This window comes from Macaca thibetana, chromosome 3, assembly GCF_024542745.1.
Source record: "Macaca thibetana thibetana isolate TM-01 chromosome 3, ASM2454274v1, whole genome shotgun sequence".
Taxonomy (NCBI): Eukaryota; Metazoa; Chordata; class Mammalia; order Primates; family Cercopithecidae; genus Macaca; species Macaca thibetana.
In genome coordinates, this window is record NC_065580.1 from 143,090,035 (window position 1) to 143,117,586 (window position 27,552).

Sequence of the window (27,552 nt, forward strand, 5' to 3'; positions counted from 1 at the left end):
CTACTCTGAGCCTCAGGGTCCTCTCCATGAAGATAGTGACAAACACCCCCACATGGGGAAGCAAAAGAAGACTCAATGTAGAATAATAACTCAATGCCGGCACCCACAGACTGTTCACCAGCCTTTACTACTTTACACAGTAAGCGCTGGTTAAGTATTTGCTGAACTAACAAATAGTGATAAACCAAGAAACAATGCTGCCCAATCCCATGAACACTCAGTTAAAACTCTGGAGCAGGTACTTCAACAGCTTAAAAACGATACAACTTCAAAACCAGCTCATTAAGAACGAAAGCAGGAGCGGGAGGAAACCCTCAATCCTCAGCCTGAACGCTTGGTGGCTGTCGCTTCAAGGCACGCTGCAAGAGACGCATAAGCAAACAAATTTCAGATCATCAGAAAGATTTTCCTCATTTTCTTCTGGCCCTGACCCACCTTCCGACTCTCTCTGACACTAACTTCCTCGTCAAAGCCTCGCGTCCATTAAGCATGTCTAGTATTTGATCTCTGTACTTTCCATCCCGTAACTAGTGTGCCCTTGTCACAAGTCTTCATCTTTTGCAATTCTGCTCTGTCTTCTAAAGCCAGAAAAACTTAACATCCTCCACAGACTTGTGCAAGAGGCCCACGCTCTGCGGCCCCAGGGAGCTTTCTCCGCACGCTGCTTCCACTGGGGCCACGTCCCTCTCACTACTCCAGCTACCCCCAGGCTTTTAGGAAGTGGGGACAGCGTGCTCCCTAGCTCCTACCCGCACTGCTCACTGAGCACAGTTGACAGTTCCATCCCACCTATAGATTACCCCATCCACGGAGAAATGCAGCGATAATCCCAGTTCACAGAGATGGGGAAGAAAGGGCTATGTGGATGCATTGAAAACAAAACACAAACCCTAGGGGCCAGGTGATCCCTTCTCCCTTCCACTCTTACTAGAAAACGGCAGCTTGTTTTCCCAGGCTCCCTGAGCTCAGAGGCTCCTGAGTTCGAGATCTGCCTAGGAACCACCTGGGGAATGAAAAGAGAAAGGCGGCCTCTTGGCCCCTCTCACAGATTCAGGCTCAAGAGGTCAGGCTGAGCTCAGGAGGCTACTTTTCTTTTTTCTTTTTTTTTTTTTTTTTTTGAGACAAGGTCTCGCTCTGTCACCTAGGCTGGAGTGCAGTGGTACAATCCCGGCTCACTGCAACCTCTGCCTCCCAGGTTCAAGCAATTCTCATGCCTCAGCCTCCCAAGCAGCTGGGACTGCAGTCTTGCCTACCGTGACTGGCTAATTTTTGTTATTTTTAATAGAGATGGGGTTTCACCACGTCGCCCAGGCTGGTCTTGAATTCCCGATGTCAGGTGATCCACCCACCCTGGTCTCCCAAAGTGCTGGCATTACAGGCATGAGCCACTGCACCCAGCCTTACTTTTCATTTTTTAAACATCCACCTCCCCACAGTATATGCTATAGCTCAAATGCGGGTGATTTAATGATTTTTAAAGAAACATCATAAAAACCAAAGTGAACAGAACACAGAGGAACAAGGCATAAAGTGACATTCAACAGACGCAGCTCCCGGGGGAGGAGGTGGAACAGTGCCCAGATCTGCCATAGCCATGGACCCATGAGGGATGGTGCCACGCAGGGGCTGAGACCAAGGTCTGGGTTCCCAGAACGGGGCGAAAGGGAAGGCAAGCAATGTGAAGGAGACGGCGAGGACTCCTGCGCCTTCTAGAAGGTGAGGGGACCCCATTCTCATGTCCCACCACTGAGCTCTCCCGACAATCCAGCTGATTCAAGCAGCAAATTCAAGCGCTACAAAGAATAGTATGAAAAGGACTTTTTTTTTTTTTAAAGCATACTTGAATTATAAGCTGTTACATTTTTAAAGGAGCCTAAATCCATGCCCACTCAGCAGTGCACACTAAGCCACCTGCTCCAAAGCAGGGAAAGAGGACAGGTCAGGGGACAGAGCAGAAGGACCACAGACACTCCTGCTGCGTGTCCCACCCTCCAGGCACCCACCGCAGGGCTTCTGGTCGGCCCCTCTCCTGAGCTGTCTCCAGGGTTGCACGCCAGCCACGGTTCCAGGCTTGCACCCAAGTGGTAGGTCCTACTGCCAATTGTCAGGCTTTAAAAATTGGAGGCTGAGTGCAGTGGCTCGTGCCTGTAATCCCAAAACTTTGGGAGGCTGAGGTGGGAGGATGGCTTGAGCCCAGGAGTTTGAGAGCAGCCTGGGCAACATAGCGAGACCGTGTGTCTACAAAAATTAAACAACAATAACAAAACCTTAGCCAGCCATGGTGGCATGCACCTGTGGGCCCAGCTATTATGGAGGCTGAGGTGGGAGGATCGCTTGAGCCCAGGAGTTCAAGGCTACAGTGAGCTGCAATCGCACCACTGCATTCCAGCCTGGACCACAGAGCAAGGCTGTCTCAAAAGAAAAATAAAAAGCAAAACAATAAAAATTTGGTGTGTAAAGGGTGACTAATTTCAGGAAGACTCCAGTAGAAGACCCAGGAAGAATATTTGCTCTTTCCCTTAATTTAATACGAATTCCCTGCACAAATGACATTTCTGCATATTCTTAGAACTGTAACCAACCCCAAATGACTTTTTATGAGTAATCACAATCTGCTGCCTCAAAACGGCAACTAGAAAACAGACCACACTCAATTTCCTAGCACATTTTGGAATCCTTATATGGATATATAGAGAAAATGATTTAGAGGGAACAGATACCTGGTCAAACAGGTAGACTGTGACATCATTGAAAAACGTGACTGCCTTCTTTTCCTTCTTCCAGTCCTCAGGCAGCGGGTCGGGGGCTCCGGCCGCCGTGGGCTTCAACAGACTCCGCAGGTGCCTCCCGTCCTCGTTGCTGAGGATGACGGGCACGGGGTGCTCGGTCTCGTCCTCCGACTCGGAGCTGAGGCTGTGCAGGTTAAAGGCCCGCAGGTCCTCGTCCGAGTCGTCGCTGTTTTCGTCCTCCTCGTCCGCATCCATCCCGTCCTCCGAGAGGTCGAGCATCCCCGACACCCCAAGTTTCCCCAGGTACTTTCCTTCGATGTCCGGCTCCTTCAACTTGGGGCCCTCGGAATGGCTGGACAGGGACTTGTCCACCGCAGAACTGGTGTAGGCAAGGAGTTCGTTCGTGTTGGTCCCCGTGGAAGCAAGGGTGCAGGGGCGATCTTCCTGTGTCTCGAAGTTATTGCCACTGCTAAGTTCTGAGTTCAGCACACTCCAGGGACTGCTGGCCTCGTCTTCCGTGGGATGGACCTGCTGGGGAACATCAGTCTGTGCTGGCTCCGGTGTGGCTCTTAATTCCAGATCACCGGAGTTGTGCAAAGCAGACAGACAACTTTCATCTGGCTGGCTCTTTCTGGCTTCCAGGCAGCTATCCTGGGCACCAGGACTTTGCTCTGGGAGGACAGGCTCGGGCAGGGGCTGCTCCTGTACCAACACCAAGGCGGATGGGGAGGTTCCCGGGACCTCCTCAGACCTTTTCTCGGGCTCAGAGTCATTGTCTGAGAAGTATGCAGAGTCTCGGTATGAACCCTGGGAGCCAGCTGTGAATGTCTGAGGGGTCACTTCTGTGCCTCTGTGACCATCGCCGGCATCTGAGATGACAATGACCGGGTTGGAAGGCAGACCGCTGTGGCCACCATCGCCCACGGTGGCTGGTTCTGAGTCTGAGGTGCCCTCGGGGGCGGGATGCAAGGTCCACTCGGGAGACTCCAAGTTCTCTGTTTCGTAGCCGCTGTCTGCCGGCTTATCAGGCGGCATGAGTTTCTGAGGAGAGTGAGATCCTAAAGAGTCCAGCAGCGTTTCATGGACGTCCACTGACTCCAGGGAGTCTGGGGTTTCCAGGGACGGCTCCGAGGCTGGGAAGGGCGCTGACAAGCTGTCTTCCAGGAGGCTGTCCTGACTGGTTGAGTCCGAGGAGAGGGCGGACACCAAGCCTGCTTCTTTCGCTGTGTCTTTAGAATTGAGCTGATTTAAAGTCTCCACAGCCTTCAAGTTTTTCTCTAGCTGGCGATGACTGGGATGGTCTTCCAAAAACGGTTCATTGTGTAATTCCTGTCCCAGTTCCGGGAGACTACTCCCCACACTCACCCTGCTGGCAAGGATGTCATCAGCAGGAACAGAGTCACTTTCGGTGAGTCGCAGGGTCTCCTCACCCTGGCCAGGAGAGTCCTGGGACCCGCCATCCATGTTGCGGGTTTTGGCATCGGTCGAGAGAATTTCAACCGGGACAGTCACAGCGTCTGGACTGAGGTCCTGGCAGAGACAGTCCTCCAGGACAATAACATCTAAACACGTGGGCTGGGTTTCTCCCTGTGTCGGGAGTGAGTCTGGGGATACCCGATGGGGCGTTTCTTCTGTTTCGAGGGAGGTAGGAGGTACCTGCACTTCCGGGGAAGACTGCAATGAGGTGCTCAAAGTGTCACCTGTGAACATGACATCTGTGTTGTCACCCTTCGTGCTTATGCTTTCCTGCAACAAAGACAAGCCTGGCTTATTTTCCACAAACTGAAGCTCAGTATCTAAAGAGTTTCTACGTGACGTTTCTAACATAGCTTCGGTAAAACCAGCATTCTTAAGTTCTGTCTGAAGATCATTTATGTGTTCTTTGCTGGACAATGAGCATTTTAGTAAGTTTTTCTCTTGAAGAAATAAAAAGTTTTCTGACAATTCTTGAACATTCAATGGATCAAAATTATCTTGGTGTATAAGATTATCTGATAGGCAGAGAGGCTCACTGTCAAAAAGTTTACGGGGCTTTTCTTTCTCAAAGTGGCCCATTATGACTGACTCTTTGGGGTTATCCAAACTGGAACTTAAAGTGGCAGGTTTAAAGTCGGCTTGAACTCCGTTTAGTTCCATCAAGTCGAATATTTTCTGGTGACTGGGCAAATCTTCCGATTTGTCCAGATCATTAAATATATTGTTGAAAGGGCTCTCGGGGCCACTGGTCACGTGTAAGTCCCCCGGTAAGCTAGAGTCTTTGGGGTCTGTACTGCTTTGGAAGAAGTCCTCATCTGTACTGGACTCCTCAAGTTCAACGTTCCTGAGCACCGTGAGCTGGGGTGGTTCAGGGCCAGTCCTTTCTGGATTATCCATGTCAGTTGTGAGCAGCGCTGGCGGGTAATCAAGCTCCAAGTTACTGCCACTTTTTTCCTCTAACTGGATATAATAGTCACTTCCAACAGAAAGGTTGTGGGCATCAAAGACAGGAACCACTCCAGGGGCCCTCAGGGGGACATCCTGGCTGCTGTCATCTTGCTTTCCGGGCCCGGGATCTGAAAGTGAACTCTCAAAAACTTCAACTGGATAGAAGATGCTCGTGTAGGACAAGGCTTCGTCCAGGTGGCCCCGGCTGCGCTCATCAAAGTGGTCGTGCTTAGCGGCCTCCCAGACATACTCAAAGCTCAGGCCCTGGCTCGTTTCGGTCACAGTGAGGACTTCCTCCATTTCACGACCCAGCCGGTCCCTGGCAAAGTGGTCGAGAATTGGGAATGCAGCATTGTTGGAGGAGTCTCTGCTATTTGTGTTCGGCTTCAGAGCGTTCCACTGCTGTTCGAAGTCGACCTCTGAGTCCCGCTGGCTCTGCAGCCGCAGGTAAGTCAGCAGCCTGTGCACATCTTCTGCCGCGGGTCTCTTTTCTGGTGACAGCCAACAGAACTGTAAGACTTCATACCTGAGCAGCACATGACAAGCAATCAGTGGAACCATCACGAATCTTTTTGTTTTGTTTTCGAGACGGAGTCTTGCTCTGTCACCCAGGTTGGAGTGCAGTGGCATGATCTCGGCTCACTGCAACCTCCACCTCCTGGGTTCAGGCAATTCTCTTGCCTCTGCCTCCCAAGTAGCTGGGGTTACAGGCGCCTGCTACCGCGACTGGCTAATTTTTGTATTTTTGGTTCAGACGGGGTTTCACCATGTTGGCCAGGCTGGTCTTGAACTCCTGACCTCGTGATCTGCCTGCCTTGGCCTCCCAAAGAGCTGGGATTACAGGCATGAGCCACTGTGCCTGGCCGAATCAGTTAAAAATATCAAAAGAGGCCAGGCACCCTGGCTCACGCTTGTAATCCTGGGGCTATGGGAGGCTGAGGCAGGAGGATCACTTGAGCCAGGAGTTCGAGAACAGCCTGGACAACATAGTGAGACCTCATCTCTACTTTTTTTTCTTTTTTTTTTAATACAAATAAATAAATAAACAATATGAAAAGACTTTACAAGGACCCTAAAGCCAAGTCAACACCCTAAACATTTCTACACCTTTGTCACTGCCAACCATATTAAGTAGTTCAGCTCATGGTGAGGTCATCGTGAAAGAGGAAATGAAGAAATACAATATTTGGCCCACAAATTTTGTGTTTTGGGGACACTTCACAGTGAAGATGAAACAGAACAGGTGGAACGTGAGGCTACCAACCATCTATCAGAGTAGGGCTGCTCCAGCTGGGGCTTCGGGAGCTTTGTCTCTCTCTCTCTAATGACTTGGTTGAGGACGTCTAAGTTGGAAAGGTTTGAATACGGCTGTGCAGCATTGTCAAAAAGCTCCCAAAGTGTCACACCCAGGGACCTGTTGGAAAAAGAAAACGGTTGTTTCTCTCTCCTTTTAGATGTTAAATTCTTAACACTCACATTTGTTATATAGCCAGTAATTTTAAGGACAAGGTGTGTATTGAAAAGATTAGTAATACAATCGTTCTTTTGTTTGTTTTGTTTTGTTTTGTTTTTTTGAGACAGAGTCTCACTCTGTCACCCAGGCTGGAGTGCAATGGTGTGGTCTCCACTCACTGCAACCCCTGACTCCCGGGTTCAAGCGATTCTCCTGCCTCAGTCTCCCAAGTAACTGGGATTACATCACGCCCTGCTAATTTTTGTAATTTTAGTAGAGACAGGGTTTCACCATGTTGGCCAGGCTGCTCTCAAACTCCTGACCTCAGGTGATCCACCCTCCTTGGCCTCCCAAAGTGCTGAGATTACAGGCGTGAGCCACCACAACCAGCCAAGATCGTTCTTTAATCTCAAACCAATAATCAGCACAATAGCGCAAAAAAAAAAAAAAAAAAAAAAAAAAAGTATTTCTGTTAAAATGAGGAAGCCCATGCCTCCTATTTGCTACTGAATACTACCCTAGACATTTTGGCCAACGAAAAATGTACAAAACAGAGATAATAGGTGTAATTATGTGGATGAGATGACTATCAACTTTTAAGTACTCAACAAATTATTGGAAAGACCATCAGGGCCGGGCGCGGTGGCTCAAGCCTGTAATCCCAGCACTTTGGGAGGCCGAGACGGGCGGATCATGAGGTCAGGAGATCGAGACCATCCTGGCTAACACGGTGAAACCCCGTCTCTACTAAAAAATACAAAAAACTAGCCGGGCGAAGTGGCGGGCGCCTGTAGTCCCAGCTACTCGGGAGGCTGAGGCAGGAGAATGGCGTGTACCCGGGAGGCGGAGCTTGCAGTGAGCTGAGATCCGGCCACTGCACTCCAGCCTGGGCGACAGAGCATGACTCCGTCTCAAAAAAAAAAAAAAAAAAAAAAGACCATCAGCATGTTCTAAAAATTTGGCAGAATGGCTGGAAACAAGATAAATACCCTGAATTCTGATTTTTTTTTGGTAGAAAAATACACCTATTAACAACAGTAGTAAACACCAGAAAGCATCTAAAAGGAATCTTTACACGGGCAAGACAATGTCTGAGACCCACAAGTTTGGTTTGAGTTACTCCTCAGTATCGTGGGTTTTGCTGCCATTCTGAAGGGATCCCCCAACACGCTGGCAGCTGTCTGTGTGCCAGGAGAGGCCCTGAGGGCTGACTCACCACAGCCCTTCTCAGTCCCAGCCCAACCCTCTCTCACACCCCGGTGCTCTGTCCCCATGGAAACAGCCTCTGCTGGCTTCCTGGGTCAGATGAGCTGCCTCTCGTTTCCTCCACAAAGTCTCTGCATCTCCTCCCCACCACGCACTGCCTCTGTCCTGCACTTGTGTCTCCTATTTACTGCCATGTTCCCGAACCTGACTCTCATCTGTGTCCTCTGGGAAGCCATGAACACACACACTGGTAAGTCAGGTCCACCCCTAAGGATGCTGAGTGGGTAGATCTAGGAGTGGTCTAGAAAACTCTCTTTTTAAAAAGCTCCCCAGTGATTGTCATGTCCAGCCAACCCTGCATGACACACCCCAAACAACGAGGAAACAACTACATTTTGACAAAAATCACTAAAGGAGAGCACCAGAGCACGTCCAAGGAGTAACAGGGACTCAGGAAACTCAGGACGGCCACAGCGAGAGCGGAAGGAAACGCCTGGCCTCCGCCACCCCATCCCTGGAAGGGGCAGCCAGGAACCAGGAGCAATTTTCTCTTCCAGGTAAGGGCAAGTAAGAGGACCTCACTGTGCACACATACATCCTCACACTGCTCACTGTGCACACCTACAGTCCTCATAGGCAGTAAGCCCAGCTGAAGAATTCAATAAATGAAATAAAAAGAAATACAGAACTTCAACAACAGACTCAAGCAGAAGAACCTCTCCACTTGAAGAAAGGTTGTTTGAGGGAAAAAGAGAGAAGAATGAAAAGGAGTGAAGAAAGGCTTCAGGGCGTATGGGAGACTACAGAGCAAACAAATACACACATTATGGGAGTTACAGGAATAAAAGAGCTAGGAGAAGACAGAGAAAGGCTCTATAAGGAAAGAACAGCTAAAAACGTCCCAAGTCTTGGGAGAGATATAGACATCCAGATCCAGGAAAATCAAAGGCCCTCAAAATACAATCAACCCCAAAAGGTCATTTCAGAGGCACATTATGGTCAAACTGTCAAAAGTCAAAAACAAAGATAAAGATAAAATTCTAAAAACAGCCAGAGAAAAGCATTAAGTCACATAGGAGGAAAGGAGAGAATGGGATGGTACATTCAAAGTACTGAAATTGGCAGCTAAGAACACTATGCCCCGCAAAGATATGCTTCAGAAATGAAGGAGGGCTGGGCGCGATGGCTCATGCCTATAATCCCAGCACTTTGGGAGACTAAGACGTGAGGATCGCTTGAGGCCAGGGGTTCAAGACCGGACTGGGCAACACAACATGACCTCATCTCTACTAAAAGTAAATACATATAATAACAACTTTTTAAAATAAAGAATGGAGAAATAAAGTCTTTCCCAGACAAGCAGAAACTGAGGGAATTCATCACTATGAGACCAGCCTTAAGAGAAATGGTCCAGGAGTCCTGTATCTGGAAGCTAAAGGAGGATAACCATCATCATGAAAAAACACAAAAGTATCAAACTCACAATACACAAGGTAGAGCAGATACACAAGGGAGAAAGAAAAAGGAAGAAAACCTCCTCACTCATGTGGAAGTTAAAAAGGTTGATCTCATAGTAGTAGAGAGTAGAAGAGTGGTTACTTGAGGCTGGGAAGGGGAGGGAGGGGAGGAATAGTGAGAGGCTAGCTAACAAACACAAAATTTCAGCTGGACAGAAGGAGTAAGATCTAGTGTTCTGCAGCACTGAAGGGTGACTATAATTAACAACAAATTTTTGTATATTTTCTTTTTTTTTATTTTTATTTTTTGAGACGGACTCTCGCTCTGTCGCCCAGGCTGGAGTGCAGTGGCCAGATCTCAGCTCACTGCAAACTCCGCCTCCCGGGTTTACGCCATTCTCCGGCCTCAGCCTCCCGAGTAGCTGGGACTACAGGCGCCCGCCACCTCGCCCGGCTAATTTTTTTGTATTTTTAGTAGAGACGGGGTTTCATTGTGTTAGCCAGGATGGTCTCGATCTCCTGACCTCGTGATCCGCCCGTCTCGGCCTCCCAAAGTGCTGGGATTACAGGCTTGAGCCACCGCGCCCGGCCAATCAGGCACTCTTTTGTTCCTGCATCTTATACAACTACTTTCCTTTAAGAAAGTACTCAAAGAGGAAGAAGTTAGGACTTTGTTAAAGAAATGCCTAATAAAACGGTAAGCCAATACATACCAGATATTACTATACTTAGTCTGATCTGCAGTGAGCAGTCTGTCTTGAAAGCTGGTTACTAATTCTGGAGCAGTCCATCGCAGAGGGAAAACTTTTTTATCATCTGTTTCAATATAATCCTCCTGTTTTGTTAGAAAGCACACAGAATTTTGAATAGAATTATACTTTTGGTGAGTTCAAGAATTTAAATCCATGGTATTCTCAGAAAACATATACCCAGTCCAAAAAAACCAGGTCAGAAAAAAAAGCAGGCATGAAGAGCGACTTTCTGGGCGGAAAGTGGGTAAGGAGTTTCTCTGAAGCCTCCTGGGCTTCATGGGCTCATCTGCAAGCCATGAACACTTGCTAAGTCATCTTTCCTGGAAAAGGAAAGTACGCTGTGTCTGATGCATATAACATAGACTTTGAGCAAAACATTAAAACAATATATACTGGGCCTTATGTGCTGAATAGTGAAGCCAGTTAGTAAGACTGCAGCCTTTAGACTCTGACAGGGATCTGAAGTCCTCATTCTACCATTTAACAGCTATGGGATTCTAGGCAAGCAACAACTTTGTGAAGTGTTTTCCGGATCAGTGAAATGAGGAAAACCCACTCTTTGTGGTGAGGATTAAATGAGATGATGTAGGCCAGGCGCGGTGGCTCATGCCTGTAATCCCAGCACTTTGGAAGGCCGAGGCAGGTGGATCACAAGGTCAGGAGTTCGAGACCAGCCTGGCCAACAGGGTGAAACCCCATCTCTACTAAAAATACAAAAATCAGCCGGGCATGGTGGAGGGAGCCTGTAGTCCCAACTACTCGGAAGGCTAAGGCAGGAGAATCGCTTGAACCCAGGAGGTGGAGGTTTCAGTGAGCCGAGATCACGCCACTGTACTCCAGCCTGGGTGACAGAGCGAGACTCCATCTCAGAAAAAGAAAAAAAGAGATGATGCAGGATGCAGGCAGGTGCTGCTAAGTGCCTGGCATCTAACAAGTGCTTGAGACACTAGAGCTACTATGTAGACAAATAACCAACTTCTATTTGCATAATATTCTTTGAAAATATTACCCATTTGGTCCTCACAAGAACTCCGAAAAATAGAACAGATCTTATCCGTATGTTGCTGCTTAGAAAGTGGTGGTCAAGGCTGGGTGGGGTGACTCACACCTGTAATCCTAGTACTCTGGGAGGCTGAGACAGGCAAGTTGCTTGAGCCCAGGAGTTTGAGAACAGCCTGGGCAATATAGCAAGACTCCATTAAAAAAAAAAAAAAGAAAAGAAAAGAAAATGGAGGTCAAGTGGCTTCTCTGAGGTCTCCTGACAGCCCAGAGCTGGGACAGTCCCATTCTCTGCCCCACAGCGCTCTACCTCATTCACTGGGGCTACACAAACACACACAAATGGAAACTTCATTGACTTCTTCACTTTTTTCCTTTAGGATATATTTGTGACAGAGTTAAAAAAAAAACCTAAATTCCCAGGTTACTGAATGTGAGCTGAAATTTTACTGACCATGTAATGGAGAAACATTTATATGATATGTATATTTTATCATTAACAGGTAATAATTACTGTTGCTCATGTGTTCACTCCAAAATTTATTATGCACCATCAGACTACATCATTTATAAATATTTTTAGGCTGGGCGCGGTGGCTCACTCCTGTAATCCCAGCACTTTGAGAGGCCAAGGCAGGCAGATCACAAGGTCAGGAGATCAAGACCATCCCGGCTAACATGGTGACACCCCATCTTGGCCGGGCGCGGTAGCTCATGCCTGTAATCCCAGCACTTTGAGAGGCCGAGACGGGCAGATCACGAGGTCAGGAGATCGAGACCATCCTGGTCAACATGGTGAAACCCCATCTCTACTAAAAATACAAAAAAAATTAGTGGGGCGTAGTGGTGGGCGCCTGTAGTCCCAGCTACTCGGGAGGCTGAGGCAGGAGAATGGCGTGAACCCGGGAGGCAGAGCTTGCAGTGAGCCGAGATCGTGCCAATGCACTCCAGCCCGGGCGACTGAGCAAGACTCTGTCTCAAAAAAAAAAAAAAAAAAAAAAAGAAACCCCGTCTCTACTAAAAACACAAAAAATTAGCCGGGCTTGGTGGCGTGCGCCTGTGATCCCAGCTGCTCAGGAGGCTGAGGCAGGAGAATGGTGTGAACCCAGGAGGCAGAGCTTGCAGTGAGCCGAGATCACGCCACTGCACTCCAGTCTGGGCGACAGAGCGAGACTCCGTCTCAAAAAAAACAAAAAATATTTTTTTAAACAAACTTTTGGAAAGCTGTCGCAAAACCTCGGACATAAAGCCGCAGACTTACACAAGCCACACACCAGAAGCCCAGACCACCATTAAAATGACTGCTGCAAATCCCTCTCCAGAAAGCCTCAGACCAAGATTCTTATAAATAACAGTGGGGCATCTGGTGACATTACAACTTCACAATACAAATTAAATCAGACTGAAAACAGTTAAACCTTTGGCTTACCTTGTACCTGCTGAATCCTATTCCGTAATCTCCCACTTTCACATTTAAGTCGGAGGTGAGAAAACAATTCCGCAGGGCTAAATCACTGAAAACAGAGGGAAGTGAACACGGCAAGAAGAATCAACAACCAGGATCGTGCTGTATGGAAATGCCACAGAAACGGGCTTTCTCTCGGGATCCGAGGAAGTATATTGAGCTCTCTGCTTAATAATTAATGTCTTAAAATTCTTTTTCATAGAAGTATTATATATGTCATCAATCACTTAAATAATAAAGATGATCACAATTTTTGGCAAGTAATTAGCTCAGGTTAAATACTGACCATATCTGTACCATGTTCTGCATTAAACCCAGATTTACGGCTTGTTTCCTTGTATTTTCTTTTTTTCTTCTCATTCAGTTTAGAAGTTTATTTTGCCAAGGCTGAGGACCATGCCTGTGACACAGCCTCAGGAGGTCCTGACGACATGTGTCCAAGGTGGTCAGGCTACAGCTCAGTTTTATACATTTTAGGAAGACATAACACATCACTCAATACATGTGAGATATACAGTGGTTCAGTCAGGAAAGGCAGAACAATTCAAAAACTCGAAGTGGAGGCTTCCAGCTCATAGGTATGTTAGAGTAGGTAGTTAGATATGGACAGGGCAGGAACGCACCCCCTCACACCCCCACCCCCACCCCCTATTGCCCCCAGGACTGTCAGGCGACCATAAGGTGATGGTCAGGTGGTTGTTAAACTGTCTCTCTAAAATGGTAAGTGGTCACAGTCAGCACCAGGAAAAGACAGTCTCCTAATAGAAAACACTCGGAGCTGGTGTTACCCTCTTCTCAGTAAGATCTCAAACAGGCACACTAAGAAGCAAAGTGGCCTCTTATACAAGCTTCCACCGGGAATGCTCAAAGGGAAGGGAAAAACTGCTCAAGTGAACAGGTGCACAGCTTCAGCAAACCCCAGAACCATGACAATGTATAAAATCCCAAGTCAGGGGACGAACAGGGCACCTGGATCTTGCAAGTCACCTGCTTGGCCCTTCCAAGTGTACTGCTTCCTTTCACTCCTGCTCTAAAACTTTTTAACAAATTCTCACTCCTGTTCTAAGACTTGCCTCAGTCTCTCCCTCTGCCTTAAACCAACTACAGCCCCTCAGCGAAACTCTTCCCTCCAAGGAGGCAACAATCAAGTTGTAGCAGACCCACATAGATTCACCACTGCTAAGAGGTGGACTCAGATTTTCTGATTGGCAACTTGTCAAAAGAGTTCACCTAAAGACCAGAAACCCAGTCGGGCAAGGTGGTTCATGCTTGTAATCCCAGCATCTTGGGAGGCTAAGGCAGGCAGATCACTTGAGGCCAGGAGTTCAAGACCAGCCTGGCCAACATGGCAAAATCCTGTCTCTACTGAAAATACAAAAAGCTGGAGTGAGGCTGGATCATGGTGGATCACACTTGTAATCCCAATACTCTGGGAGGCCGAGGCAGGTGGAACACTTGAGGTCATAAGTTCAAGACCAGCCTGGCCAACATAGTGAAATCCCATCTCTACTAAAAATACAAAAAATTAGCCAGGCATGGTAGTGCATGCCTGTAATCCCAGCTACTCAGGAGGCTGAGGCACGAGAATCGTGTGAATTCCAGAGGTGGAGGCTGCAATAAGCCGAGATCGCACGACTGCAATCCAGCCTGGGTGCTCAAAAAATAAAAAATAAAAATAAATAAAAAATAAATACCTGAAATCCCATATAAGGGAGTGTCTGGGTTAAGATAAGGGGTTGTAGAGACCATGGTTCGTATTATGCAGATGAAGACTCCAGACAGCAGGCTTCAGAAAGAATAGATTGTAAATATTTCTTATGAGACTTAAAATGATGAAAGACTCAGATAATTCTCTCCAGGATTGGAGAAAAGACTTAGAAAGGGAAAGGTATGCCGGGCGCGGTGGCTCAAGCCTGTAATCCCAGCACTTTGGGAGGCCGAGACGGGCGGATCACGAGGTCAGGAGATCGAGACCATCCTGGCTAACACGGTGAAACCCCGTCTCTATTAAGAAATATACAAAAAGCTACTAGAGGCCGGAGAATGGCGTAAACCCGGGAGGCGGAGCTTGCAGTGAGCTGGGATCGGCCACTGCACTCCAGCCTGAGACGGAGTCGCTCTGTCGCCCAGGTTGGAGTGCAGTGGCCGGATCTCAGCTCACTGCAAGCTCCGCCTCCCGGGTTTACGCCATTCTGTAGTCCCAGCTACTCGAGAGGCTGAGGCCGGAGAATGGCGTAAACCCGGGAGGCTCACAGGCGCCCGCCACCTCGCCCGGCTAGTTTTTTGTAGAGACGGGGTTTCACCGCTTGCAGTGAGCTGAGATCCGGCCACTGCACTCCACCGCGCAAAGGTATTTTCTACAGAACGTAGATGACAGAGCGAGAATATATTTTGGGGCAAAATACTTCAATTTCCCAGGGCCTCTCAAAAAAATAAAAAAAAAAAAATGCTGGTCAGAAAGGGAAGTAGGGCATATGGCCCCCTCCCCCATCATGTCCTGAACTGTGGGATGCCCTTGGCTGAGACGACGAGTTCATTCAGACAATTCTTTTTATTTTTTAGCTTACACCTTTTTTTTTTTTTTTGAGTGGCGGAAATTCCATTTTCAGTCTCGCTCCCACTGTCGCCCCTTCCCACACCAACAGTGCACAAGGGTTCCAATTTCTTCCACGCTGGAGTGCAGTGGCCAGATCTCAGCTCACTGCAAGCTCATCTTTTGCCTCCCGGGAAATTTACGCCGGATTCTCCTGCCTTAGCCTCAGCTCCCGCCTCCCGGGTTTACGCCATAGCCGGTAGCCGGGACTACAGGCGCCCGCCACCTCGCCCGGCTAGGTTTTTGTATTTTTTTTTTTAGTAGAGGCGGGGTTTCACCATGTTAGCCAGGATGGTCTCGATCTCCTGACCTCGTGATCCGCCCGTCTCGGCCTCCCAAAGTGCTGGGATTACAGGCTTGAGCCACCGCGCCCGGCCTGTTCATCCATTTTCCAATCAAGCTGTTTGCTGCTGAGTTGTGGGAATTCTCCATATATGCTTTATAAAACCCTTTTCAGATATGTAATTTGCAAATACTTTCTCCATTCTGTGGTTGTCTTTTCACCCTATTAATAGTGTCTTTTGATTAACAAAGTTTAAAAATTTTCATGTAGTCTTCACTGTTGTTGTTGGTTGTGCCTCTGATGTCACACCCAATAAATAACTGCTGAATAAATCACTGTCATAAAGTATTTTCCTTATTTTCTTCTAAGACTTTTATACTTTTGGGTCTTACATTTATGTCTTTGATCCCCTTTGAGTTAATTTTTGTATATGGTGTTGGTTAAGGGTTCAACTTCATTTTTTTGCATGTGGATATCCCGTTTTCCCAGCAGCGTTTGTTGAAAAGACTATCCTTTCTCCATTGAATAGTCCTGATACTCTTGTTAAAAAATCATTTGACTGGCTGGGTGCAGGGGTTCACACCTGTAATCCCAGCACTTTGGGAGGCCAAGGCGGGCAGATCACGAGGTCAAGAGATCGAGACCATCCTGGTCAACATGGTGAAACCCTGTCTCTATTAAAAATACAAAACTTAGCTGGGCATGATGGTAGGTGCCTGTAATCCTAGCTACTGGGGAGGCTGAGGCAGGAGAATCTCTTAAACTCGGGAGGTGGAGGTTGCAGTGAGCTGAGATCGTGCCACAGCACTCCAGCCTGGCAACAGAGTGAGGCCCCATCTCAAAAAAAAAAAAAAAAAAAAAAGAAAAGAAAAAAGAAAAAAATCATTTGACCATATATATGAGGTTTTGTTTCTGGGCTCTCTCTTCTATTTCATTGGTCTATATGTCTTCCTTATGCTAGTACAACACTGTTTTGATTACTGCAGCTTTGTAGTAAGTTTTAAAATCAGAAAAGGTGAGTCTTGTAGCTTTGTTCTTCTGTTTCAAGACTGTATTGTATTGACTATTTGAGGTCCCTTCAGATTCCATATGAATTTTAGGATATGCTTTTCTATATCTGTAATCCCAGCTACTCGGGAGGCCTAGGAGGGAGGATGCCTTGAGTCCTTGAGATGGAGGCTACAATAGGCCATGATTGCGCCACTATTCCAGCCTGGATGACAGGGTGAGAGCCCATCTCTTTGGGGAGAGCTTTACTGGTCCACAAATCTAGCTGACATGTGAAAATGCATGTTCTTGTTATAGATAAAAAATGACTTAGGCTCAGTACAATAGAGTTCTCCAAACCCAAGTCTTGGTTTGCAAACAGAAATTGAAGAGGAATCAAGAAACAGAGACAAGGTAAGTTCTCCCTCAACTGAGCTGCTGGAAAAACAGCATCTCCAGATTTTCTTTCAGGCTTTGAGAATTTTTCTCCCATTCCACCCTTCTATCTTGATACTGATATCACCGTGGCGCAGAAGGGCTCCGCAGAAGGGCTTCCCAGCTCCTATTTCCTGAATCCTCCTCCTCCTCCCCTCCTCTTTCTGTCTCTCTCTCCCTCAGTCTGCCAGGTGCTGGCAGAGCCGGCCGGGCCTGGCCCGACCTGAAAGAGCGTTTCCTTGTATTTTCAGAGTGACTAGGAAAGAACTCTAAAATGCTATTAGCAAAATTGCCTGAATTTTTTTTTTCAGCTTGTATTACTTAATAGTCTAGTAAGAGTCTAAGTAAATATATAGTGAATTTATAACTTTATAATGAATTTATAATGAATTTATAACTTCAAGCACCCAAAAATAATCCACATTATTAAAAATGTTTATTTGTTCCCTTTTTAAAAGATACGCAAGCGTTGTAGTCAGGCCCTTTCCAAATTACTTTCACGTCTTCCAAACTCTACTTCTCCACAAGGGAGGGAAAGAGCGTATTTCAAGACTTACTTAGAACAATTATATAATTTATTTTAAGAAAAAGTTAATTTTCAAAAACATACAATTTGACAAGCAAAAACTACTTTTTCTAAAGGAACTTCCCATACTGACAACAGATTAAGTTTTCTGGCTTTTGGCTTTAACCCTTAGAGTCTTTATAATCACCAACTGGTATATGAATAAAAAAGCCATTAAATTAAAATAGAATAGGAAGCCTAATTTATAGTTTTAAGCTGTAAACTGAAGATTTCAAAGCTGAATTTCCATAGTCCAAAATGTATGTCATTACAGAACGGCAAAAGACCAAAAACTTAAACTATTAAATTCATATTTTCAAAGATTTTAATTTCCAAAGTTCACACATCTGAAATATAGCGATAATGGAGATGATGATGGCAACGGCTAACACTGATATAACTTGGTAACAGCTTGGTACATAACACTGATTCAATAACATAATCATGGCTAATATTCACAAAGTCCTTACTTCACAAGAGGCATTTTACATTTTCTCTAAGTGTTTAATCTTCACAACAAACCTGTGAGATGGGTACTATTATTTTCCTCATTAACAAATAACGGACACTGAAACAGAGAATTGAAGTGACTTCGCCAGGGCCACAAAGCTAGCAAGGTAGTGTTCGGTAATATGTTTGCGCTTTCACCATCAGTAACTCTCAACGATGGTGCAGTGATACTTGCAACTGCCGTTCCAAGCATGCAGCTGGTCCTCGATGTGAATTCCAGTTAGCTGCATCACATCACTTGCCACACTCTTTGTGCTTACAAGTGATTTTCTGCGCTCCATCCAGAAGCCTTCAGGCCTGCTGAAGTGCCTGGGAAAAATCTTGGGACACCTGTGACTCCACTGTTATGAACAACATAGAATCTTTTAATTGTAAGAAGAAAGGTGGTCCCCTTTTCTTGGAATTAAGCAAGGGAAGAAGGCAGGGAGGGAGAGAGGGAGGAGGAACATGCCATTTGAGGAGAGAAAAGTGAAAATGCTTTAAGTAAGGCTGCTCTATTCATTGGGCCAACAGCTGCGACTGCAGAGATACAGGTTTTGCCAAAAGAGGCTCCGTCACTAGGCACCACCAACGACCGCCTCTAGGGTCTATAAACAGACCCTGTGAACCTTCCCGACATCTCCCTCCTGAGACCAGAACAAGGAGCTGGATGCCAGCATTCCAACAAGGGCAAGCACGTGTCCTGCTAGGCTGGGGGAAGCAGCCTGAGACTAGCTTGGGAGATGTCGAGCTCAGGCACCTCCTGGGCGGCAAGGCGACTGTTCCACTCCCTCCCTCCTCTTCTCTCTCCATACGAACGTTCCACATAGGTCTTTGGATACTTGAGATGTGAAGGCTTGGTAAAAGATGAACAATTACGCCTGTAGAAGGTCCTTGGCTCTCATTATAAAACTCGAAAGCAAGCAACTGGTGTTGCCAGGGGAAAAGGCAATGCTTCTCATGACCTGAAACCCAGAGGTGGTGAAGAAGCAAACAGTGGCAGGACTGGGTCCTGCCCCCGACTCCTCCCCAAGTGCCCAGGCTCCACAGTGCAGTGGGAGGGAGCCCTGGGCAGTCAGGAGGCCAGGAGCTCATCTCAGCTCCACTGCTCCAAGACCATGTGATGCTGGACTGGTCACGTGCATAGCAGAGGAGCCTCAGTTTCCTCACAAAACAACAGGATGCACTTGAAATGGTTAACTCACAAGGCTGTTGCAAGGGTAAAATTGAAAAATATATGAAATGTTTTGAAAACATAAAAGTGCTATACGGATGCAAAGCAATGATACAATTTGGGTCAAGGTTGGTAAAAATAAATATTATTTGAAGCCCAATAACGTGCAAAGCTAAAGAAAAACATACGGGTGTCATTTCTTAACAACAGAGGGAACTCTTAACGTCAATGGCTGCTTTTGTCAGAAAACGCAAACACACAGCCAGTCTACTCTCCCTTCAAGTTGAAAAACAGGTCCAGGGATGAGGCTGCCAGTGGCACCAGCCCCGCCCGGCTCTCAGAAGGCTCTGGCAGGGTGGCCTGTGCTCCGCACCTCTATTATGTGAACTACCTATGCCTTCCCAAGTAACCTGGATTCCTGATAAGAAGAGTTCACAGACAGGAAGCAAAATACCAGCAAGTTACTGAATACTCTTCTAGCAGCTTGGCATACTTTATCTGCATCTTGACAACAGCACTCCAGGGCTTTAAAGACGATCCCCATTTTATAGAAGAGATATAGCTCCAAAGGATGAAATAACCAGGCTTATACTGGTAAAGCTGATGAGAGGTGAATGAAAACTTCAACTCCAAAGCCTCACTCTGTTCACCAGGCCATTGTGACTCTGGCAGCCACAAAGACTTAAGCTTCCAAAGGGACTCTGCACTTAACACCCTAAGATGGGATGGAGACGTACCAGGAAAGGATTAAACCCAGAGGATTCCGATAAAGCACAAGGAGGCAACTTTATACTAGAGCTTTGACAGTGTTTGCCCTGCTTATTAGGTCAGTCTTTGCTAGCTGGGCAATGGTACATTTACTGAGTGCTTGCTGTGTGTATCTCAGGCACCTGCTAGCATTTGGATACAAATTCTTCCACAGGGTGTGAAATTCTTATTATACCCTAGGGAAAACAACCTAGCCAGAATGGGGTCCGCCACCGATGGTGCCTATGTACAGTCCCAGCTACCTTGGAGGCTGAGACGAGAGGATTGCTTGAGCCTGGGAAGTCAAGGCCAAGCAAGTGAACCATGATTGCGCAACTGCACTCCAGCCTGGGTGACAGAGCGAGACCCTGTCTCAAAACAACAAATAAGTAGATAAATAAAATAAATAAAACCCTGTTCAGATTCTAATGGGAATCCTTTGAGTGAATCGGCATTTCTGTGTGGCCTCCCACCATAAACCATGGTGCATCTTTCCATGTGTCCACATGTTATTTTACATTCTTCAATAAGATTTCATAGTTTTCTTCATACAGTCCTGTGTCTTTCTCACATAACATATACCCAGATAACTTACAATTTTGGCATTATTGAGAATAAAATGGTTTTTATTCACCTTCACTGCTGGGTACATAATTATACCTGTACAGACAAAAACTATTGACTTATGTATACTGTCTTATAAAAAGCCACAACAAGTTCTTTTGTGAATTCTTATTTTTTAAAAGCATAGTTTCTTGGTTTTCCTAAACATACACCACCATGGCACCAGTGAAGAAGTGTGGTGTAGTTCGGTGGTTAAGAGTATAAATCCGGAGGCAGAGGGTGCAGCTTTGAATCCCAGCTCTGATGGCTTCCCACTGCATGACCCTGAACAAGTCAGTATTCCTGTCTGGGCCTGTGTCTCCTGACCTGTAACACAGGAAAACCAGCACTACCGCCTAGGAGTTGGTGTAAAGTAGCTGGCATGTGGGAAGCATTTGGTAAATCTTAACTATTATTACTGAGACGGAAACTATTATTATCCTTATCATCATCACTGAGACGGAGTCTCACTATTATTATTATTATTATTGAGACGGAGTCTAGTATTATTATTATTATTGAGACGGAGTCTCACTCTGTCACCCAGGCTGCAGTGCAGTGGCGCGATCTCAGCTCGCTGCAACCTCTGTGTCTCCTGGGTTCAAGCAATTCTCCTGCCTCATCCTCCCGACTAGCTGGGATTACAGGCGTGCGCCACCAAGCCTGGCTAATTTTTTTGCATTTTTAGTAGAGATGGGGTTTCACCCTGTTGGCCAGGCTGGTCTCGAACTCCTGACCTCAAGCAATCCACCCACCTCGGCCTCCCAAAGTGCTGAGATTACAGGTGTAAGCCACTGTGCCCGGCCTATTATTTTTTTTTTCCTTTTTTCCCCCTTATTTCTTGGGCCTATTATTTTTAAACTGATAATTTTTTTTTTTTTTTTTTTTTTTTTTGAGACAGAGTCTCGCTCTGCCGCCCAGGCTGGAGTACAGTGGCCGGATCTCAGCTCACTGCAAGCTCCGCCTCCCGGGTTCATGCCATTCTCCTGCCTCAGCCTCCTGAGTAGCTGGGACTACAGGTGCCCGCCATCTCGCCCGGCTAGTTTTTTTGTATTTTTTAGTAGAGACGGGTTTCACCGTGTTAGCCAGGATGGTCTCAATCTCCTGATCTCATGATCCGCCCGTCTCGGCCCCCTAAAGTGCTGGGATTACAGGCTTGAGCCACCACGCCCGGCCCAAAAATTTCTTTACGCCATCTTTTGCTACATTAAAGTTGTGTTGGATTCATGATATGAATTACAGAAATTTCCGTCTTCTTTGTGGTCTGGAATAGTTTAAATACACTGGAGCCACCTGTTCACTAAAGGTCAGACAGAGGACACCCATGAAGCCCTCTGGACCTAGAGCCTTTTTAAATGAAAGCTCTTTAACCACTCTCCCAGTGTAGCTACTCAGCTGATTACAGTCTTTCCATCTCTGCTTGGGTTGCAGCTGCAGTCAAACTGGTTCCTTTCCCTTGAAGCCTTTCCTCATTTCTATGTGACATACATCATGGGAGATATAAAGGTCAGGAAGATCCAATACCTGCCTTCAGCAAGTCTTCCATGTAGAAAAGGAAATAAGGAACCTTCATGGAAATGCATCACATATGAATTCCTGTCCAGGTTTCTTTTCGGTAGTGTCTTCTCTTTCTAAACCAGCCTAAGCTGTAGTGCAATAGTGATTAAACATGCATGCACGTGCACACACAAAGTTGTGGGCATGCCATCCTACTGCCTACAGAACACAGCCTGAAGGCCTTATTCTGGCACTCAGGCCCTCTGTAATGTGGTTTCAAGCTGCGTCTCTATTCTTATCTCCCACTATCTTCTCTCCTGCGTCTTCTGTTCTAGTTACACTGGACTATCTGACATTTCCCTAAACTCCCTTTCCTTCTCTTCCTCCTACCACATACATCATCTTGCTACTCCCTTCTCCAGCAATTCTGAACATTCTCCAGCCTCCAACTGATGCCCATTCTTCAAGGATCACTAAAACGCCACTTCCTTCCAAAAACTGACCTGGACTCTTCCCAGACAAAAGTAACTCTTCCTCCTCCTGCAGAAATGACCACACACGGTGTGTGCGCCTGGGTACAAACTGCTCATCAAATGATCAAATGAGTGGCTGAGACAGACCAACCGCTCAGCACCCCGAGCCTCGGTATTCTCCTCTGTGAGTGGCATTAATAATGGCACCTGCCTCGTGCTGCTTGGGGTGGCCCTGACGATCAAATCACTCCTCACGGAATGTTCTGCAAATGCATGGAACACAGCAAACACCATGCCAAACGAGAACGCACATTTCCACTCTCCTGCTGGGGCGGTAGTGAGCAACAGGTGTGCATTTTGCTTTGATTTTAAATGTATTTCTCTGTCTCTTACCTTGTCACTGGATTCTAAATGTATTTCTCTGCCTCTCACCTTGTCACTGGATTTTAAATGTATTTCTCTGCCTCTTACCTTGTCATTGAACTCTGCAGGCAGGGGAAGTTCACTGCACGCTAACCCCAGTGTTGCTCAGCAGAAAGTAACTGTAATGCTACAACCGGGCAAATCCTACAGAGGCTCTTTTGTACACAATGGTCACCCAGGTACTCTGTGAGGCTACCCACTCCAGGTCTCCAGCTCCATGAGCTGCTGCGAGGAGACAGGCCGCCTGTGGGAACCCCCTGGCTCAGCCCATCACAGTGACCTGGTGGCATCTCACGGACAGGCTGCTCAGGAGACTGGCAGGCAGGGGACAGCAAGTCCTGGGCTCCAGGCCAGCAAGGCGAGTGGAATGGCACAGCAGCAAGCTGGCAGCGCCTGCTGTTTACATGGCCTTCCAAAAGTCACATGCACGACTTCAGAGACGCAGGCTCCTGAGACTCCGGGTTAAGGCTCTTCTTAAAGAATAGGTAGAAATACAACTTCACCACGAGTGCCTTACTAGATTAGTTTCCAAACGGAGTTAAGAACTTTACTTGGACGTGTAGGTTGTTCTGTCTTCAACCAACAGAGGAAGTCCTAATTTAAGTCAACCAATAAATATTCTAAATTCCAACTTAAAAATATACTATATGATATGCTGACAAAAAAGATCTTAAAACACAAAACTTTGCCCCAAACGGAAATTTAATATAGATATGATTACTTTTTTTTTTTTTTTTAACAACAAAATGAAACAGCTGTCAATGGCTTCAAGGATTTTCTTTTCTTTTTTTTTTGAGACGCAGTCTCGCTCTGTCACCCAGGCTGGAGTGCAGTGGCACGATCTCGGCTCACTGCAAGCTCTGCCTCCCGGGTTCATGCCATTCTCCTGCCTCAGCCTCCTGAGTAGCTGGGACTACAGGCGCCCGCCACCACGCCCGCCTAATTTTTTGTAGTTTTAGTAGAGATGGGGTTTCACTGTGTTAGCCAGGATGGTCTCGATCTCCTGACCTGGTGATCCGCCCACCTCAGCCTCCCAAAGTGCTGGGATTACAGGAGTGAGCCACCGCACCCGGCCTCAAGGATTTTCTTTAACCTGAGTTTTAGAACTTGAATAAAACCCAAACTATGTGATTTACTCATCATCTTTACTTGTTCTCAAGTCCACAAGATTTGAAATTAAGTAAAACTTTAACTTGAAACTCATAGGAAAATACTATTTACTCTGACATCTTTGCCAATTTAAAAAACACACAGATTCTAGCTGTCTTTGATAATTTTACATTGCTGATTCCAATATGATGCTCTTTTAAAATTAAACCCCCTTCTCTAAAATTTAAGAATTCCTAAGCCAGTATCAGTAATTATCTGCATTTTGTAAGATATTAACAATATAAATTATGCTAGACAATAAACTGTTATAAAATACATCAAAAACTAAATACAGGCTTTCTCCATTATGAAATCTTTATAAAGTTTCATGTAAGGGATTCTGCTTTGGGTCTTAAGAAACTGGTAACTTTTTGAGTCTTTAAAAAAAAAAAAAAAAAAAAAAAAAAAAAAAACACTTTACCAGAATGATTTGTGTACTATTGTAAACCAAACAAGATATAAATGTGTAAGAAGAAGGTTAATAATTTTCCTCCTTGCCCCCTTGAAGTAATGTTGAGAGTCTGATAGGCACAGTACTTTTCCATGCCTGTTTATACACACACCCCTCTAGAAATACAACCAGGTGTTTTCATACTTAAAAAAAAAAAAAATGGAATCACACTACAAATATATTACTGTGAAATCTGCTTTTTACAAAATAGAATACTTCAAGCCAGGCACGGTGGCTCACACCTGTAATCCCAGCACTTTGGGGGGCCGAGGTGGGCAGATCATCAGAGGTCAGCAGTTTGAGACCAGCCTGGCCAACATGGTGAAACCCCATCTCTACTGAAAATACAAAAATCAGCCAGGTCTGGTGGCATGTGCCTACAGTTTCAGCTACTCAGGAGGCTGAGGCAGGAGAATCACTTGAACCCCAGGGGTGGAGGTTATAGTGAGCTGAGATCACACCACTGCACTCCAGCCTGGGTGATAGAGAGAGAGACTGTCTCGGCTGGGTGCGGTGGCTCACGCCTGTAATCCCAGCACTTTGGGAGGCCGAGGCGGGTGGATCACGAGGTCAAGAGTTCGAGACCATCCTCACTAACATAGCGAAACCCTGTATCTACTAAAAATACAAAAAATTAGCCAGGTGTGGTGGTGGGTGCCTATAGTCCCAGCTACTCGGGAAGCTGAGGCAGGAGAATGGCGTGAACCCGGGAGGTGGAGCTTTCAGTGAGCCAAGATCATGCCACTGTGCTCCAGCCTGGGTGACAGAGCAAGACTCTGTCTCAAAAAAAAAAAAAAAAAAAGAGAGAGAGAGACTCCGTCTCAAAAACATAATACATAAATTAAAAAAAAATAGAATACTTCATACACTCCCTTCAAGTCAAGACACACAGGTGTTCCTTTTTAGGCCAATGGATTACTAAGAGTTAAATGATTTACTTAAAGTCAATTAAAGAAATACTGCCTGGTTTTCCTGGAGACCTAAGAAATAATTTTAAACGTATTGTGTTGTTTTTAAACATAAAGCACAGCTGAAAAGCCTAGAGGAGAGTAAGCAGAAATCTCCTTTTGGGTTCACAGAACAGACTCATCATTTGAGATAGGACTCCAAGTCCTTTGGTATTTTAATTACGAAAATCACCATCGATGATCTGAACAAAATACAACGTGCTCCAAAGAACTATGGTCATTCAAGTGGGGCCTGGAAGGTTGCCACAGAAATGTGCTACACAGATCGCTGTGCTGCCCACAAGCAGCCCGACCCCCCACCCAGGGCGGCCTCTTCAGATCGGACCCCGTGACACTTCTGCTTCCGAATGGGCACCTACAGCCCACCCTTCAGTGCTATGACCTTGTGCACACAGAGGCTGCTGGCCCAGAGATTCTCTCTTCCTCTCTCAGGAATGTGAACTGGGACGCACTGAGAAACTGGGCGGGTAGCACCAGAAGCCTAAAGCTGGTGTGGCAAGGATGAAACACGCAAGGTGTCACGTGGTGGATCGGGACTGTTTACTCCCAACTCTGAGGCAGGTACAACCGTTCACATTCTTTGAAATTCTGGAAATAATAAATGTATTAAGACATCTTATTCCCTGGTACTGGTTTCAATGAAGCCCAACTCAACCCTCATCCAGACATGGGCAAGAACGAGATCGCTTCTACCTGCATGAGCTGGGTTCATCCTGCCACCTGTCCTCCTTAAGTTTCACAAACCCGGCAGCCTCTCTGGACTGTCCCGCCGGCGCTGTGTGGGGTGTGCACCTCTGGCGTAGGGACCCACCTGTGCAGGAAGTGCAGCTTGTGCATGGCGGCCAGCCCCGCGGCAATCTCACACGCCATCCTCTGCAGCAGCATGGTCTGTGAGTCCCCCCGCATGTGCTCCTGCTCGGTGCGCAGATACGCCTTCAGGTCGCCCTGCAAAAGTCAGCCCGCTTGAGTTTCAAAACGAACCACAGGAACAAAGTGAGCACTTAAATACGTGCCTCAGTGAATACTAACTGTTAAGATTATTAGAAACTTGTTTTGTTCGTATTTAAAGAAGTTCCAACCCAACACTGCAAAAGTATGGACCACTATTATGCTTTTAGGAACATTCTAACTGGTTAACATTTTTGTCATATAAACACATGGAAAACAAAACAGTTTTTAAAAAGATAGTTGTGCAATGATGCACATTTAAACGAAATGCTGTGCAGAAGTAGAGAAATTCCCAAGTTACCTAAGAGATGACACAGAGAATGTTAAGAAATGGTGCCACTCACACTACTTGTTCTATGGATTCCAGGCAGCCCCTGGGCAGTGAGTGCTTCATCAAGAAGGCGCTGTGGCTACTGCCAAAGCTTGGAGGAGCAATGGAGTGGGAGAGAAGGAAAGAAAAATGGGCGGGAAAGGAGACGTCCAGGTAGTACAGCAACAATTGCTTCAGGTCTCCCCCACCTTTCCCAGGACCCTGTGCTGTCCTGAGACGGTGAAGAGAAAGAACATTCTAGCCACTCCAGGAAAAACTCACCACGTTAACAAGCCTGCTCTTCAAAGGGGAGCAACCTGAGCAGGAAAATAAACAAACTTACAGTCAGACACCCAGCACATGGCCATGACACTGCGGGGCTCCCCAGGCCTCCTCCAAGACTTCCCTCTGTTATGCTGTGTTTATTTCATGATTTTCTTTTTTTTTTTTTTTTTTGGAGACGGAGTCTCGCTCTGTCGCCCAGGCTGGAGTGCAGTGGCCAGATCTCAGCTCACTGCAAGCTCCGCCTCCCAGGTTCACACCATTCTCCTGCCTCAGCCTCCCGAGTAGCTGGGACTACAGGCGCCCGCCACTTCGCGCGGCTAGTTTTTTGTATTTTTTAGTAGAGACGGGGTTTCACTGTGTTAGCCAGGATGGTCTCGATCTCCTGACCTCGTGATCCACCCATCTCAGCCTCCCAAAGTGCTGGGATTACAGGCTTGAGCCACTGCGCCCAGCCTTTATTTCATGATTTTCATTTAGGACATTATGTTTTGGGGAGTTTACAGTATAGCTGTTATGGGGAATACCCTTTTGAGGGAATAAAATCTTCCATATTCTCCTTACCACGTGATTAAATATTTACTGATACAATTTCATTCCAAATTAAAGCTTCCTCGAGTCAGTTAATAAAATTTAGAAAGCAAGCCAATGGCTTTCAGTGTTCTTTAAATCTGAGTCAAGAAAAGACTC

General features: G+C 46.4%; 3 protein-coding genes across 3 annotated transcripts in view; 1 reads left to right on the plus strand and 2 right to left on the minus strand.

Annotated features, from left to right (window-relative positions):
* BRI3 (brain protein I3) overlaps window positions 1-27,552 on the minus strand; it is a 128,385-nt gene that overhangs the window by 98,687 nt on the left and 2,146 nt on the right. The gene's annotated exons all lie outside the window — the stretch shown is intronic.
* Window positions 1-27,552, plus strand: part of AIMP2 (aminoacyl tRNA synthetase complex interacting multifunctional protein 2) — a 344,265-nt gene that overhangs the window by 41,606 nt on the left and 275,107 nt on the right. The gene's annotated exons all lie outside the window — the stretch shown is intronic.
* The window catches only part of LMTK2 (lemur tyrosine kinase 2), a 109,294-nt gene that overhangs the window by 12,095 nt on the left and 69,647 nt on the right, over window positions 1-27,552 (minus strand). Inside the window, exons 7-11 of the mRNA XM_050783939.1 lie at window positions 26,134-26,267; window positions 12,450-12,534; window positions 9,983-10,104; window positions 6,418-6,567; window positions 2,721-5,679 (exon numbers count right to left, since the gene is read on the minus strand). Coding sequence (XP_050639896.1) covers window positions 2,721-5,679; window positions 6,418-6,567; window positions 9,983-10,104; window positions 12,450-12,534; window positions 26,134-26,267 — 3,450 coding nt within the window. The remainder of the gene's footprint in view (window positions 1-2,720; window positions 5,680-6,417; window positions 6,568-9,982; window positions 10,105-12,449; window positions 12,535-26,133; window positions 26,268-27,552) is intronic.